The 18,793-nt window shown below is 38.7% G+C and overlaps 1 protein-coding gene across 1 annotated transcript in view; it reads right to left on the bottom strand.

Annotated features, from left to right (window-relative positions):
* The window catches only part of COPS3 (COP9 signalosome subunit 3), a 985,788-nt gene extending 967,807 nt beyond the window's left edge, over positions 1 to 17,981 (bottom strand). The window contains exon 1 of the mRNA XM_044089656.1: positions 17,795 to 17,981. Coding sequence (XP_043945591.1) covers positions 17,795 to 17,849 — 55 coding nt within the window. The 5' untranslated portion in view covers positions 17,850 to 17,981. The remainder of the gene's footprint in view (positions 1 to 17,794) is intronic.
* Between the last annotated feature and the right edge of the window lie 812 nt (positions 17,982 to 18,793).

Consider the following 18,793-nt stretch of genomic DNA (forward strand, 5'->3'; position numbering starts at 1 on the left):
AAAAATATGCCTTCGTTTAGAAGAAAATGGGTTAAGAAAAGAGTTGCTTGATTTAATAGATATAGATAAGACTGCAGAAGGTCAATAAAACTCAAAAAGTCAAAAGTTTGATAAACAAATGAAGACAGTAATTAGGACAGTCCACAGAGATCCATGCAATATAGCAGAAGTAAACAGGATATTTTACTATGCAGCTAATTTAATAACTGATAAAGTTCTACCACAAGAACACAGGGTAGTGAGGGAAAGGAAGGGGGAAAAAAAAATCGAACACCATCGTGGAAGTATCAAATAGAGAAAATAATAAAGCAATTAAGACAAGAAGTGTCACTGTTGGAGGAATACAGAAGAAGGAACAGATCAACAAAAATACTAAGAAAGATATGATAAAAGCAATGCACAGTATTAGAACAGATCAGCTCTATTGTGCACTATTGTAAATAAAATATTATACCTCAGCACATACGGAAAAACTTGGAAGATACACAAAAAATACAAAGGAAAAGTAAAAAATAGGCAATTTATTGATGACCCAAAAAAGTTTTATAGAAAATTGGGAAACAAGGTAAAAGGAACTGAAAGACTGTCAAAAAAAGAAGAAATAGATACATTTTGGAGCAGTATCTATGAAAATCCTGTGGAACAAAGATGCTAAATTGACTGAAGTAGTAAAACAAAGAATAAGAAGTTTATAGGTACAGGATATGAACTGGAATGACGTAACAGCCAGAGAGACTGAAACAAAGTTAAGAAGAGCCTCTAATTGGAAAACCTCAGGGCCAGATGTAGTACATAACTTTTGGCTAAAAGTATTAACATCTTTGCACAAAGATTTAGCCATGAGTAAGAACTATTTATATGCGCACCCTGAAGAAACACCAACCTGGCTAACAAGAAAAACAATGCTCCTACTTAAGAGTGAACCTGCAAGCTACCCTAAAAATTACAGACAAATAACCTGCCTTTGAAGTATAAACTATACATGGGAAATGATGCTGACAGAGTTTACAGTCATTTAGAAGAAAATGGCAGTAGAACAAAATGGCAATAAAAGAAAGTCATATGGAACAAAGGGTGGCCTAATGGTTAAGGTGTTTGCCTTACAAACACACGGTGCAGGGTTTGAGTCTCACAAGGGATAATTGGCTAGGCTTAAAATGGCTAGTACTAAGCTAGCTGCCCTTGCGAATCTATGAACCTATGATCATTTGTTGTTAAATAAAGTCATAATGGAGAACTGTAAAAAGGGGAAGAATCTAAGTATGCCATGGACAGACAACAAAAAAACATTTGACAGTATCCCACATTCATGGATAAAAGAGTGCTTAAAATGGGTAAGATACACCCTACACTGATCATCTACATTACAGTGACTAAGAAACAGTGGCAGACCACTTTGCAATTAAGCCATGATAAAGGACAAATTATTATCCCACGGATAAAAATTCAAAGGGGATTTTCCAGGATGACTCACTGTCACTACTGCTATTCTGCCTTGCCCTAAGCTGTCTACTTAACAGCTCAGGGCATGGTTATAATTTGGCTCCTAAAAAACAATCAAGTATAAAGTAGATAAAAATCAGGCAGCAACTGAATGTGCCAAAAAACAAATGACAGAATACAAGGTGAAGGGCCAGATGAGAAGGCAAGAAATGTGGAAAATGCATAAATATAGTTGCAAGTATAGAAAACTTCTGGAAGAACCTCATGTTGATCAGGAACGAATGTAGGAATGATTAAGGAGAGGCAAATTCAAACCAAGAGATGAAAAGGTTAATACTGATGGCCCATGACAGTGGGCTACATACACATTGGTTTACGAAGTCCATTGAACATAGGTTCCTAGGTAGATTTGTGGGAAAAACAGACAAATTTAAACCTGTCGCACACCTCAATGCTGGTTTTGACATACTAATGGCAGAAGGATGGTTTACTGACAGGTATAATATTGTGGCAAGATTGTTGCACTGGGGATTGTGCAAACATTATGGTACTGAAGTGGCTGAAAACCACTGGAAACATGAGACACAAAGCATCATAGAAAATGAAGTTTACATCACATGGGATCATCCATTACCAACAGCTTAAAAGATAGATGTTACAAAAATGGATATGGTGGTACATGAAAAGAAGACAAAAGTAACATTGATCATTGAAATCGTCACACCCAGTGACTACAGTGTCTTGCATACAGAGAGACACAAAGTCATAAAATATCAGGATCTGCAGGCAGAAATAAGAGCAATGTGGAAGAAAGATACCCAGACAGTTCCAATAGTAGTAGGAGCAGTAGGTTTTATAAAAAAAGAATCTACAATCGTATTTAGATACGTTACCAATGCATGTAACCCCCTACAAATTGCAGGAGGAGTCATTACTGGGCACATTGCGGGTGCTGTGAAGAGCACTTTTGGCTGACGTAAAAGACTGAAACAATACTAATTTCATGAACTTTAATTATACTTTGACTTAGGAATGGGGTCCATTCTCATCATGGTACTAGAAACCCAAAAGACTTGGAGAAATTAAGAGAGAGAGAGAGAAATGGAGACCTTAGTTAGCATGTAACATCAGACAAAATACACTAAATGGAGACCTTTGTTATTCATTCAAGATATACTTTTTTTTGAACAATGGTCTGTGTACATATAACAGTATTTTTTCCTAGAGAATGCAAACCAAATTCTGTATATAACCTGGCACAGTGACCTCCACAATGACTAACGAGTTACCTACAATTTACATGCTTTGTATTTACATCTACTTAATTTGGTGGTTTACACCATTTGGAGAGTTTACTCTTCCAATCCATATATCTTGGCCAGGTTGGTGAAGTCACACTGAAGAACAACACTTGGTAGGTTGGTTGCAAGGTTGACTTGATTATTTTACTCTGCAACTAGTGATTGTATTAAAATGCATTTTCTTACTAGGAGATTAGACTAACATACAAAGATATCCAAGTTAGTCTCATTGAACTACTCTTATTTCAAATCCATCCAGCCGCAACACCTTTTCCCATTTTGCACATGGGTGGGGTGTCACTTCAACACTGACAATAATCTAAAGCCATGGTTCACACTGCCGGTACTTTGAACTTTTTAATGTTTGCCATGCTGTGCCTTTCAGCACTATCCAGTTATACCATGGTCTACTTGTACTGCACTCATGACAAAATAAAAGATATGGGCTTATGGCTTAAGGTGGTTATTAAACGTTGACAGTATAAATGGTTGCCCCAGTTACTCGGTTGATAAATGATATGAGCTTGCTGGTGGAGGGGAGGGTTGCATCAGCTACAGCAGATGACAAATTAGAAAGGACTAAATACCTGTTACTTAGACTATGCTACAAGGTTAGTTTGTTTTCAAAATGGGAATCTGTTAATCTAAGATAATACAGTATACTGAGCAATGATTTGTGGCAGGTTAAGAGTTATTTTACAGAGGTCGACAATGAATTTCAAGTTCTTGTAGAGTGGAATGGTAAATTTATTTTAAACACTGTTATAAGTGGGAAATAGTCCAACTTTCAAGTAATAACTGACCGAGCTACAAGTCATCTTAACCACATTTAAGTGTAATGAGGTTTACTTAAATTTGTCAAGCTAAAAGAAATCTAGATGGATCCTTGTGGCTGTTAAAGGTAGTAAAATTAAAGAGTATCGTAGATTAAATTCATACATATGGAACAAGATTAACTATGAGGACTTTTTCTTTGCTTCAGGGAGAATGGAGAGATGAATGATGTTCCCAGCACTGAATTGTCTAGGATATCAGGCCATGCATTATATTGCTTGTTAGCTGACGTAAGGCAGTTTATGACTGAGGCAGATCAGTTGTGATACATTGGTAATGTTGTTGATTATGACTGTAAGATAACAGTACACTGCTAAAACTACTAGGCATAAGCAGGTAAGGTGAAGAATAAAGCCTGTTACTGATGTGTGGGAATAACTATAATTTTAAGCAACAGTGATAAAAAACGTTAAGTTATACGTTAGTAAAACAGTGCAAAACCTCTTCCAGTGGGTTTTAAAAATCTGTGTGTGTATATACAGTGTTGACTGGACCCCCATCAAAATGATTTTTCCATATTTCTGACAAGTGTAATGACAATTTAAAAAATAATGAAGACATTGTCATTACAAGTCTCCTAGAAGGTCAGCTTTACAATACATATTGCAAAACCAAACAGCAATTAGGTGCAGCAGAATATCAGGTATGTGCAAGTCTAACAGAACAAGTACACATTTTTACTTCAATATACTATATAAAATAACAGAAATACCCCCCCAAAAAAAAAAGATGATTACGGAGAGGGTCTTATTTCATAAGTTCATACTAATGATACAATAAGTGTTTCAATCTGAAAAATGAGAAATGGCTTGTTGTAAACTGAATATCATGCATACTAACAAATAAATGTCTATCCAATACTGCTGATGGTTAACATCCAAAACCATTTTGAAATACTGCAACACACTTCTCACATCAGTTATGTCATGACCCTCAGCTACAGAATGTACCTACATGACAATTCCAGGTACAAAGATAGGTATGCAACGTTATCTTATGTAATGTACTTGACTGCATAAAAGTCCAAATCTTTGATGTAGTGCAGTCATAAGGAGAACGCAGTCATACTAACTTCCTTTTTCAGAAGAAAGATATACAATTTGTACTCCTAATGTAATTACATCTATAAAGAGCTGTATTCTAGACCATTACTTGATTCTTCATTCACAGCAGAAGTCAAAAACAACTTCTCAAGGGAAACAGAGCAGACTCTGGTGACCTATAAAAGGCCATAGAGCTCCCTTTGAAACTTCTTTATAAAATTTTCAGGTAGTAACATGGCATTCAGCTACAAATTCACCCAACACTGCCATTCTTAATTATCTCAGTGCAGCTCACAATCTACACAACAGCACCTCAGTTGCTTCAACCCATGGCATTTGAGCTATATCTTACAAATGAAAAATAACACCTGAATAAATGTATTTTCCCTTAAAATAACAACATACTTACTCATATGTTTTGGAAATTAGTTTCACCATGCATACTTATAGAGTGTTATACACTCTATGTATAACAGACTGACACCAAAAGTCCTCTAAAGCACTGCAATTATTACCTGTGCATGACAACATGCCAGTTTAAAATGCTATGAATTACAACAGAATGCTAGGGTACAAAACACACTAAGTGTCATTATACCCTCAGGGATTTCACTGCATTTCAATCCTACCTACGTGCCAATACTCTGCAAAATCCAAGAAAAATAAAGTCAAATAGGAAAAGAGGAGAAAATACTCTTGATGAGAAGAACTTCAGTGAGTTTGATGACTGATGCTGCACATAGGTGATCTTAATCTAGGGGGGGTGGATTCCTGCAAACAAGAAAAAAATACACAAGATGCACCAAGAAGCATTTAAGGTAAGTGGGACTTTAGCTGCAGTGGTCTAGAGGGATAAAGCCCCAAGTACAACTCAGGTGACCTGGGTTAGATTAGCGGCTTGAGCGACTGACTGAGAGGCAGGGAGCGATTGGAGTTACCATCTCAGGGTGGGTCCATGGGTATTTACTGTGCTGGTCCCAGGTGGAGGCTGAAGACAGCACACTGGTAGGCATGCCTAAACAGGGACATAAAATGGAGACATGGCTGAGTTGCTGTGGAGATGAAGTGATACGCTACACATCTCACATGCACGCCTACCCTCAGGCGTGCAAATGGGTCCACAAGTGGAGGGGGGGGGAAGGGTAGCTCAAAAGTAAAAAAGAACCACCCCAGATGGATGCTCAGACATGCTGAGCCCTGGATGCCTAGTTCCACAATCAGCCCCACCATTAAGTTTAGAGGGGGGACTGGTAAATCCGACATGAAGAAGAACCAAGTTGCCAGGCCAGTACCATGAAGGACTGTGGAAGGAGAAAAATTGAGAGGGTGCATCACATATATGCCCCTAATTTAGCTTCCAGGAAGAAGCATATACTCATATTGGTTAAAATTAAGTCATACTAGTACAAAGAGTTGTGATAAAACTATGCCAAAAGGAAGGGTGATTAGCATTTGGCGACACCAACATTTGCTAAAAAGGATTACTGGTTTTATACTTGACAAGAGGAGTATGTCTGTTCTGGTCATTAAGGGTTGTCGTGAGACTCGATTTGCTATACTCAGTGGTTCTTACAATATTTTTTCTAGTTGGGTGGTCAAAAACGTACATGGAGGCAGATACGACTTTGGAGGAGATAAAAGTTCGGTCAACACAAATCTGTTCTCAAGGTGAAGAGGACAAGGACTCAAGTTTCAGAATTCTACAAAAGTAAGATGGGGTCCAAAAGATACTGCCAGTGAAAACATTTCCCTTGTTCCCAAAGTGAATGCTTCAGTGACAAGAACAGACGAGCATAATTAGAATTTTGGATTCCAAACAGATGATGGTATTGCAAAACGGCAAGGAAGGTGGAGAGAAGGCTAGTAATTGAACTTAGTGAACAGCAGAAAAAAATGGAAAATAACAGGACCGCCTAGTTGCTTCAAATGGTAGGACAACTGAGCAGGAGTCTCATTCTGTGCCATTCACGAGAAGCTGGGATTTGAGTCAGAAGCTGAAATGGTAACAGGGTGGGAACCGTGCAGAAGACTATTTACCAAGTTCACTTTGTAGTGAGGGAATTGTTAAATGACAACCCCATTATGGCATACATTTTGAAATGTGCAGGCAGCAAAAGCATATGAATTCTGCAGCTGTTCACCAAAAAGCAGTTAAGGTTGAGCTTTGATACAACAGAAGGCTTCCATTAATTTAGAGAAAAAAATAGATCAAAATGCACTCAGAAGGCATTAAAGTAAAGACAACACTGAATTAGGATACCAATTCAAATAACAAAATGCTAGGGAAAAACAACATCAGCTTTAAGTAGCTATTCAGATGAACTGATAAAACTAAAAAAAAAAAAAAAAAATAAAAAAAAATCAGACTTTGAAATGAAGAAAAGGCTGGCTGTGGACATGGTTTCTCAAGAAGAGTAGTTTCAAAACACTGGCAGAGTTAAAAGATAAACTACAGAGAAGTTCCAAGACTTTCTGCTGCACCACATAAACTGGAAGAACACAGCAGGATTTATTAATTAAAAGAACAGATTGAGTGCCTCCTCCAAACCTGATCATGAGAACACAGCAAAGACCCATATCAGTAAAGATGCAAACATACCAGCAGAAAGAGGTGATCCTGACAAAACTATTAAATAAGGGAAAAGTATTAAAAAGTGGAGACAGACTGCTTGTGGGAAATGATTATTCACTGTACAACAGGCAAAAGAGAAACAAATTTACCCCAGCAATCAAGGAATGTTGAGAGGCAGGTATGAGATTCAAACTACCACATTCAGCTGTCTTCAGATTTTTTTTTCCTTGATGATCAAAGGACTTTCTTGGATACAGAACAGGCTAAATATGAAATAAAAGGTTTATCCAACAAAAAAAATGATCCAGCAGAAGTGGACTCTGCTTTTCATTCTTCTGACAAAGCTCATATAGAGATTTGGCCAGTGAGACATTTTCCAATATTCCACAGGAAAATGCCTGAAACAGAAAAAAGTAAAGGAGTTGATTAGAAGAATCAAGAGAACCTTGGACTTGAACCAGAGTCAGGTGTTAGGAAATGGAAATGAACAGGAAGACCAGCAAGACAGAAATTAGTGTATAAATGGGAGACTATAAAGATTCAAATTTGTAAAATATAGCTTTACAAGAAAGAGTGGAAAAAGACTTGACTCTGTTAAAATTGTGGCGAGGACTATAAAGCACATGCCCCACTTATGTCATTAATATTTAGAAGGACATTAAAAGGGGAAAAAAAATACCAGGTAAAACAATTTTGGTCATATTAGTATTTGTATGAAACCTTTCATGACATAAACTGCATATTATATATAGTAAAGCAGCTTTGTATAGTGTTTAGTCAGGTATTTTAAATGTGGGGGAGTCTTTTCAGTGACTGCTGTACGTGCTAAAGATAATAAGGTAAACAAGAACCTTTTTAGTTGCAAAAATAAAGGCTTTATGGTATAACAAGAGAAGAAAGGCTGAACAAAACCAAATTTAATGTTAATATGCTGTGATCTTGGACTGCTGGGGTGGAGTGTGGTGTGCACCAATTATATTATCTTCTTCTTCTTCTTTTGGCTTTTCCCGGTTAGGGGTCACCACAGCGGATCAATGTCCGCTCATGATTGGCAGTGGAGTTTTATGGTGTCGTGTTGCCAGCCCGGCGCCCAACCTTCCACAGAAGGCACACACACACACACGCACTCATGCCTATCGCCAATTTAGTGTGTCCAATCCACCTACAGCATGTCTTTAGGATGTGGGAGGAAACCAGAGCACCTGGAGGAAACCCAAGCGACCACAGGGAGGACATGCAGACTCTGCACAGAAGGCACCCCAGCCGAGGATCGAACTGGAGAACCTCTTGCTGTGAGGCTGCAAAGCTAACCGCTGCACCACCGTGGCCACCTGGTGCACCAATTATATTATAATACATGTAAAATTACAATATTTTCTCCTGTTTTTACAAAAGCAAATGTCTAGTTTTTTTTTTAAGTAGGCAGGCTTAAAAAATAAGACAAAATTATGAAAGCCACTACATTTCTTACATTTGCAAATATGTTAGCTTCCTATTTTTTCTATTAGCAAATGTTCATCCAGAGCCAGGAAGTCTGCAGCTGAAGTTATACATTATTTTCTGACTGAAATAGCCATTGCTGACTACTTTTACATGGAGATAAGCAATCTGCAACTACAAGCAATTAAGAGTTCTAAACATTCTTTGCTAAGAAAAATGCAAAATTTAAAGCTGCAATGGCAATCAGTTCAGCAAAATAAATTAAGTTATGTGAAGTGAAAGAGAGATAGCAGATTCTCTAGCAGCCTTAACACTTTAACGCATTTAATACAAAATAAACCAATTTAGTTTTATTTAAAGATAACCAATGCACTTCTTAGGCTAAAAGTTAATGTTTTCTGAAAGTATAACTGCTTTTCACATCTGGGAGGGGAGCAGAGATAAGAAAAGACAACAAGCAGGAACACAGGCTTTAGCATGGATAACCTTAACTTTAGGTTAGGTAATGCCTGTTGGTACAACTGTTGATTCGAGGACATTATTCCTATATGGATAGTCAAACAATTTTTTGGAGATGTACATGCTTTTGTGTGTGTGTGTTCCAACTGGAGATAGGGATGTATTTTGTTTTAATAAAAACTAAGTCTTGAAAATATGACAAGTTCAAATGGAAATGAGAACAATGGTATAAAACAGCCTGCCAAACATTAGTATGTGCATGTAACACAAAAGTTGGAAACATACATAAAAAAACACTTTATGTATAATAGGTGAGAACAATCGCTTTTTACAACAATTGCTATGATATTCATATTATCTTGGAATGTTACAGGTGTAAATAAAAAGGAAAGATTGCTGAATTAGGTTCATAGGTTTATACTAGGCTATCTGCCCTAAGGCATTTATATAAGCTTAGCCTAAAGTTTTGTGGCTTATATGAAAAAATACTGTGCCCATTAGTTTGTTGTGCCTCTGTCCAGCAGTGACACAGAGATGATTCCCAGGGTAAACCTACGATCTCCCATCCACAGGTCAAGATTTCTCTTGAACAGAGCCAGCGAGGTGCTCTGCCTCACATGGACCGGGATTTTATTCCACAGCATCGGGAGTCTCTGAGTGATAAATCTATCCCTCCAGCAAGTTCTATTTATATCCGTGCTAAGGTTTAAGTCGCTTGCTCTAGTGGTTTTGGTGGATTTGGATTTTTTGAGGTGGAGCATGTCCATTAATTCCGGGTTGGACATGGCCTTGTATGTCAGGCACATGTCACCTCTGAGCAGACGGTATGCGACTGAATAGAGCTGGACTTTCTTCAATCTGGCAGCATATGACAGATTTTGGAGTCCCTTTATCCTTTTGGTGAGGAACTTTTGGGGTCTCTCCAACTGCTGCAGATGTCGGGTGAGATACATCCCGAATGGGGCATTGTACTCGATCATTGGTCTGATAAATGAAGAGTACAGGGGAACAATGACCTCACTAGATCTGGATGTGAATCCCTTCATGATCAGGTGGGCAATGTAGAAGGTCTTTCTAACCACTTTAGCAACGTGAGTGTCAAAGGAAAGGCCACTGTCAACCTGGGTCCCCAGGTCCCTGATAACCTCTTCTGTGCTTAGTGGATTGCCACCTATATGGTAGCTTGGGGTTACCTTGTTTTTCCCGAAGGGTATGACTATACATTTTTTGGCGTTTAACTCCAGGCCATGGCTCTGGCACCAGCCATCAGTTTTCGTGAGTCCCTTCTGAAGGATATCCGTGTCGGATGCACTTTCCACTATGGCACCCAGTTTGCAGTCGTCTGCAAACTTTGTCAGCCAAAGTCCTCCCATGTTGGCCTGTACTTCTGAGAAGTAGATGCTGAACAATAGGGGGCCAAGGACAGAGCACTGTGGGACACCACTTGTGACCGGCTTGGAGTCTGACATAGCGCCAGCAACTCTAACCCTGTGGGTTCCGTCCTTAAGCCAGTTTGCAACCCATCTTGTGACATATGGGTTTACATTTAAGCTGGTAAGTTTTTCTACAATACCCGAGTGGGGTATTGTGTTGAAAGACTTTGCAAGGTCAAGGTAGGCTGTATGGACTGCCTTTCCCTCATCAATGGCCTTGGTGACTGTTTCGAAGAAGTCGACCAAGTTCAAAAGGCATGATCTGCCCTTGACGAAGCCAAACTGGGTCGGGTCCAATGTCTGCAAGTCCCTTATATCTTTGTTTATGAGCTCCATTATGATCCTCTCCATAGCTTTGCAGACTAGACTTGTTAAGCTTATGGGGGCGGTAATTACCAGGGTCCGTAGAGGCACCGCCTTTGTGGAGTGGGACCACAGTTGCCGTACGCCACTCCCTGGGCACGTATCCTGTGGTAAGGCTGAGATTAAACAGCTGCCTTATGTGCGGGTTTAATTCCTCATTTAGCTCGTGTAGCACACAGCCGGGGACACCATCCGGTCCCATTGATGCTGTGTTTTTAGCTTTAGAGAGAGCAGCTTTCACCTGCGCATTTGAGATGTCTGGGAGGCTGCACTCCGCTGGGATAGTTATCTTTCCTTTAGGGGGGGAGAGGGGGGTGAAGTTTGCACTGAACCTGTCTATTATACTGAATTATATCGAGAAATGCAGACTGCAAAAAGCAATGTTGTAGGAGACATTCTTGATAACTCCAAAGCACAAAAAACTTTTAGTTCAATCCAAATTTGTATAAAGCAGAGAAATCTGGAATTCAAGAAAAACAACAAATGGAAATATTTAAGGAAGACTTAAATATGTCAAGGTTACAGGTCAGGTAAATGAGGTCCAACAATTAACAGTTAAAACAAAAAGACAGAAGATTAAACGGTGACGTACGATTAATCTTTATGTCTCCAAGAACAGATGGCATTCCTGTGAAGTCTACAGGTTAGGAGGGAAGAAAGTGATAAAGATCTGGACGACTCTGATTAATAGTATTTCAAAAAGAAGGGGAGCACCAACATCTTGAAAGAAAGCTGTGCTAGCTGGATTAGCCAAGGATGGTAAAGACCCACCAGACCCAGCTTCATATGAACCCATCTGAATTTTAAACCATGATTATAAAGTGTTATGTGTATACTAGCTAAAAGAATGGCAAAGGTGTTGCCAAAATGGCAAAGGTGTTGCCAAAATTGATAAACATGGAGCAATGTGGTTTTGTGCAGGGGAGGTAAACCATTTGACAACATTAAAATAACAAAGATTATCCAGAGGGAAGCAGAACGCAAAAAACACCATTGGTGGTGGTAGGTCTTGATGCAGGGAAAACACTCAACAGAGTAAGCTGGGATTTTATGAGTAAGACAATAGAAGCATTCACATTCCCTGAACAATAAGATTTAGCAGGACATATAAAGGACCAGAATCAAGAATTAAGTGGGATTGCTCCTCTCTAATACTTGTGCTTGAACAGAACCACCAAGCAGGAGTGCCCTCTTTCCCTTTATTATTTGTTTTATATTTAGGGCCACTGACAAGGAAAATAAAGGACTCGGAAATGCAAGGATATAATTGGTATGGTAATTAAGAAAATTTAGCTTTATTTACAGATGACAATTTTGTACCCAAAAAATACAGAAAAGGACATCTCAGTGTTGCAGAACATTTTGAGATGATTTCAAATCTTTTTGGGATATAAAATTACTGAAGATAAAATAAAGGCTACAGCTGTAAATTACACACAAACACACACACACCTCACACAAACTGGTTCAGCAATACCCATATTTATGGGGACACAATAACATGAAGCATTTAGGAGTATGAATTAAAAAGGCATCTGTTACTACAGCTAATGATATGTGGAAAGAGACTACACAAAAACTTAGAAATTGGAAGCTCTTGTTTATGGATATTGAATTTAAGATACAAAGATATGGATATTAATACACAAACAGTGAAAATGTTTTTAATCCCTTTAGTTTTACATATAAGTCAAGACTATTTTTGTCAAGCAGAGGAAAGCTGTGGACAATCTTTAATAAAGAGTTGAAATAATTTATCTGTGAAGGGAAGAAGACAAGGGTCAAGTGGGATAAGTTGATCCTTCCAACAGAACAAGGTGGTTTAAGATTACTATATTTGAAGGATATTTCAGAGCTACACAGTTTAGGCTCATATACATAACACAAGCAGAAAGCTATAATTCAAAGTGGAAAGGGATGATGATGAAACATATTTTGGGTGCAGATCCTTAAGGAGAGCAGCAGTAGCCATACAAAATGTTATATTCATAAAATAGAAGAACTAAGCCAACATGAGAATGCAGAAAGGAGATTCTACCAATAGGAGTGACACTGCAATTAGGGATACAGAGAACAGGCAAAAGTAAGCTGTGATCTACTGAAGAAAACTGGCAAGGAAACCAATGTATTGGGAGCAAATAACTACGGGGGAAAGGTAATAGAATAGGAAGAGACCAAGAATTTATTTGGACTGCAGGTTACAGACTGCCTTCCCTATCAAGGACAGATATCAGAGTATAGGCAAAAAGAAAGAAATGGGGGGGGGGTCCTACATGATAGACCAGTACTGCTAGAGTTTTTAGTAGAATCTAGAACAGAAGCTGCCATTAAAAAAGGGAAAATTAGTAGAGCATATAAAATATTGCATAACTAAAAGAATCAATCAGTAGAGGTTAAAAAGGATTTGGAAGATAGGCGGGATAAACAATTCTGAAAGAAACAATGGGAGAATATATGTATGTCTCCCAAATATGCAACAAAATCTAGAAGATTTAGGAGTTTTGCTTGGAAATGTTTATACAGATATTTTTATCCCCAGGTAGATGCCAGAGAATTTTTCCTCAGCTAGTCAACAAATGTTGGAGGTCTGATGGGGAAGAAAGATACTTTGGAACATATTTTCTGGGAGTGTGGTGAGTTGGTGGACTTTAAGGATTCCATGCAGGACGCACTGCCAGAGATACTGGGTGGGCATACTGGTGTGATGAGGGAGATAAAACTGGAATTGAGATCTTTAGAAAAGGATAAGAGTAAACTACACATGAAAAAATGGGAACTGTGGGAACAATACATACAGGGGAGTAATGTTGTTGCTGTTTGTCTTTCGGCTTTTTCCCGTTAAGGGGTCGCCACAGCGGAATTCCGGTCCGCTAATGATTGGCAGTAGATTTTTTACGAAATGCCGAGGTGGCAGCTCAATGCCCAACCTTCAGCGAAGGTACCCCCATTTACGCATGCATGTCTTTCGAACGCTATCCAACCGCGGGGAGGACATGCAGACTCCACACAGAAGGCACTCCCAAGCCACGCCGAGAATCGAATGGGAGAACCTCTTGCTGGGAGGTAACAATGCTACCGCCGTACAAAAGAAGGCAGGACTTAGCTATGCAAAGTTTAACTGAAAATAACTGGGTAGATTATAAGTGAAGTATAATGTGTGCAAATGGAAGTGAGTCAGTATGGTTTGTGATATAAAATGCTTGCAACTAGGATTGACTCAGTGTGGTTTGTTTTAATTTGTATAAATATATGATTGCTTATGTCGTAAGTGATGGTTTAATAAAGATATTTCTTGTTTAAAAAAAGGGGGGGGGCAGGAAATGAATAACTTATGTAATGTTGTTTAGGTTATATGATATATAGCAATATACAGTATGTGAAGTATGTTTGTTAATGTGTTAATACAGTTTGATTACTTTTGCATAAATGTAAATTTGCCTATGTCAAAGTGATAATTCATTCCCAATCTATACTCAATATGTGCCATCCTTGCTCTTGGGGGAGGGGCTGCAGTAACACATTAGTCTCCGTCTGGGACCGCATTTTAAGGCACTTATGCTATTTAGGTCCTATTTATCTATCTGATAGATGTGGACATGCGTCAAGTCATTGAATAGGCTAAATTTGTGCATTGCCATCTCTTCTGGTCACATATTCATGGGTCAGTCATGCCACCACAAGATGACATGCGTACTACCTCCAGTATCATAAGACAGGTCCATTTAGTTGTCTAGTATGGCAGCATTGGGGTGGACTGTATTTGAAGATGCTGTTATTTATATCCATACATGGAAACTACTTTGGCTTTACTACATGCACTGAAATAGTGTATGTACTCTTGTTCGTGGATTTCTTTACAAAAGTAAAAGTTGCTGTACAGTACTATTGCCTGATCTGTCTGTACAGGGACACACATCAGCATCACAGATGTGGCTGTAAAGAAGTGAAATATGGCACACTTTGGGGTGTTGCATTATAGTGTGTCTTGTACCAGGTGTTTGTCTGTTGCTGTCAGGTGTGTGTTTGTGTTTACTGCCACAACTGTGTGTTGTGACAACCTGGGAGTAAGACAAGCCTTGATTCACTTTTTTTTTTTTTTGGAAACAGGTGATCACTGCTTCATGGTTCACTGATACTGTTTGGAACAGTGATAATTTTGCTAAAGAGTGACTATGGTGTCTGGCAAACAAGTAATCAAAAGAAGAAGAATATGATAAGCATTGTGGAATACATACAATACTTCTGGGAGGAATCAAGAAATAGTTAAATTAATTACAAGAGGCTACACCAAAAGTATTACTTGGTCGATTACAAATTCCTTTAAAATGACTGGTGTAAAACATGTTGGCTGAGACAGTCACTCGTTTTTGCTTCTCAAGGAATTGTCAGAAGGTCTGGATAAATGAATAGAAAAGTTTGAAGCAATGTACATTAGACAGGACTGCTGACATTACCAGAGAAAGAAAGCATGCACATTAAAATGAGGGTGACAGGAGGCATCCCATCATGATTAGAAAAAAAAAAAAAATGAACATCTGGAAAAATACATAATGTAAACATCTATGAATATATCAATACTAAAGTAATAGTAGAAAGTGACATCACTGACCCGTCTGAAAGGTAACACATCTGAGGACTGCATTGTTACAGAAAGCTGTGTGTGAAAAAGACCATTCTTGGGTTGATGACGTAAGTATTGCCTTTCAGTCACATCTATATCTATTTGTTGCCAATGTGAATTATAATCTGCATATGTTACAAGGCTTGGTTTCAGGAATACTTAAGATCCTTCCAGAGTTGTTGTATCTTTCGGCTTTTCCCGGTTAGGGGTCGCCACAGCAGAACTCCAGTCTGCTAATGATTGGCAGCAGACTTTTACGTACCGAGTTGCCAGCCCTGACGTGCAACCTTCAACGAAGGTATGCCCATTCACGCATGTCTCCACACAGAAGACGCTTTAGCTGAGAATCGAACAGGACAACGTCTTATTGTGAGGCGACAACGCTACCGCAGCACCACCACTGCAGTAAGGATTGATAAAAACATTTTGTAATATTGCTTATTGTGAAAGTACTATTCAAATGACAGGAATAAGGAGAAAGATGAGGGAACACTTTTTCTGGCACACCAGGCAGACTGACCTGATAGACTAATTAGCTGATCTTGGCAGGGATGGAAATGGGAAACCCTACTTGCTGATGTTGGGAATATGGGAGGAGTAACTTGGGAAGGAAAATAAAACTCACTAAAAGCTCACTCTGCAAAAATGTCTTATCTCAGCAATTAGTTATTTTGGGAAGCCCCGCCCCACAGAATATGTAACACATCAATAGGAAACACATTTGTAAGAGGCACGTAGAACAATAAATAGTACTTTTACTGAGGCCTCTCAAAGATAGAATTGAACTACGTGAATGAAACTGTGGTGTGACAGTCCAGCCGTGGGCATTATAATGTCATAGACAGGCTCATTACACATTACGGGGAAGATTTAGGTTTACAAGAAAAGCTCTCATCACAGAAACCATAGAGAGTTACAAACAAAATAAAATTAGTAGTGACTGCTTTTTTTCTTGTGCATATAGATTTACAAACAGAATAAAGTTAGTAGTGACTGTAAATCTATATACATCAGAAAAAAAAGTGAAAAAGTCAAGAAAAAATAAAATGTGTCTTTTTGAGATTTTTCTGCAGAGGTCCTTTAAAGATTGGGAATGATGACTTAAGCACGGGATGTGATGAGTAGTATAAAAAAGTGTGTGATGGGACAAAGCTGCTCAGGAAGTAACAGCTTTTGTAGCTTTAGGTAAGAATGCCTTCTTTTATAAACAGGGTAAACCAACCACAATGTGCTCTCTTGTCATAAACAACCCAAAAGCACTTGTCAGAAATGCTGTCTGTTAGTGATTTTCTAAATTCCACACACTTCAAAAGTATAGTCTGGGGGAAATCAAACCGAAGATTACTTGATGAAGATTATAGCACCAACCTTACCCACTGAATGAACACATTTCTTCTGCGGTAGCAACCAAAACAGTGCAGACCACAGTGAACAGGTCGATGGGGGGGGGGGGGGGGATGAAGTAATCCTTATGACCGAAAAAGCAAGATAGCAGACTGGGGTTGTCTTCCTTATTTATGGCTGGGGTGGAAAAAGAACAGTGATTATAGGTTCCTCAGAGGCACCAGACTGAGAATTAAAAAAAAAAAGAGAGAGAAAACGTGTTCAGTTTCAACACAGTGGAATGGTGGACAGCAATACTTAACTGAAGAGGGAGTAATACTGACTTTAACAACGGGATGGAGGGCAACAATTAACCTTGGACAGTGCTCTACTTAGTACAGCCCTAACCAGAATGCAAAAGTTACAGATTCAAGTGCTCAAACAATAATGCATTTGCATCATGCTTACATCAAATACACCGCTGAAAGTACCCGCAGTGATGCAGGGTTACGTTGTACATATAGAGAAAACACTGCAGTTAATACGCAAAACAAGTTAACTGCTGCTTAGCAAAAGACACTCTGCAATGAAGCAGTATTCGGCCTTGAGCTCCTATAACACCCTATTACGACAGACGAGTGAACAGACCAATCAGAATCACAGCAGCGCATGGCTTGACCAATTGCTTAACAGAGAGTTACCGGAACTTATTGTCCGCGGGCTCTCCAAGTAAATTAGCGCAATCAAATAAAATACAGGGCATTGGGAGTTAAAGTTCTTTTAGTAAACACTAACTTTTTACTCAAACAAGCTGCTACTGCAATCTCCTATGCTTTTTGGGGTATAAGACAATAACTAGTCACTGTAATCCCAAGGCCTCCAATGTTTACATTCTGAAACAGCACTTCAAGAAAACACATTTCATTGCACACTGCCCTCCCCGGTAATGGCACTGCTCTTACCCTGAGAGGACAGCTGACGGACGCTGTTCACAAATTGTTCCAAAGCAGACGCCATACCTCCCCTTGTCTTGTGCTGTAGACGAAAAGGGTATTTTATATAAAGCTACGTGGGGCTGGAACCCAGAAAATAAGAGAAATCCTTCATTAAGACATACAGAAACACCTCCAACTGAGACCGGAAGTTATCGCGAGATTTTAGTTGAGGGCCCTATGTACTCTATCCCGCGAGATGTGATAAGTGTTACATGTTAATGAAAGTCAAAGGTACTTTGCGGAACTGGTAATAGTATTTGAAGTGTGGGGATATTTTCCTCACGCATCTTATCGCTTTCACTAATAAAGTTATGGCCTAAAATTGTTTATAATACATTATTTTGTATTCTATTTACTGGTCTTTATGTTGTGAGTTACTTGCCACATCATGTCCTAAATACATTTTCGTCTGTTTTATGATCATCCATAGTCTCGTAACAAGTCTAAAAGAAAAATAAAGTTCGTAAAAGTTTCATATACTCTGTGCATATTTTATGTTACAACTTACAATATCGTAGAAAACAGCTAATGTTTTACAAATCACCCCCCCACCACCACCACCTCTGAAATCGATCACTTGTAATCAGTGTTCTATCCCAGTCAACAAGTGCTAAATAAAAAAAATATGTCCTATTTTCACCAAAAGTGCACACATCCCAAAAAGAATGAGTATTTTTAAGTAAAATATATATGCCTCAGCCTACCAGTTGCATTTCTTTTCTTTTTTTTTTTTTTTTTTTTTGCTTTCTGATGTACAATTACATACTTTTTCTTCAGTATAAATAATACTGTTTCGCATATAACTGGAACCATACAGAAACATTACAAAGAAAACACTGCCGCTCTAGAAATGAGCAACAGAGAGCTATGTTTATGTTTTGCAGACAACTGGACAGAGCAAAACAGGCATAGACACAGAGGTTTTGCATTTCTTTTCGAAAGACTTGTAAAATACTTTCTTGGCCC

The sequence above is a fragment of the Protopterus annectens genome, chromosome 12.part0 (genome assembly GCF_019279795.1).
Source record: "Protopterus annectens isolate FY-2018-M chromosome 12.part0, PAN1.0, whole genome shotgun sequence".
NCBI lineage: Eukaryota > Metazoa > Chordata > Ceratodontiformes > Protopteridae > Protopterus > Protopterus annectens.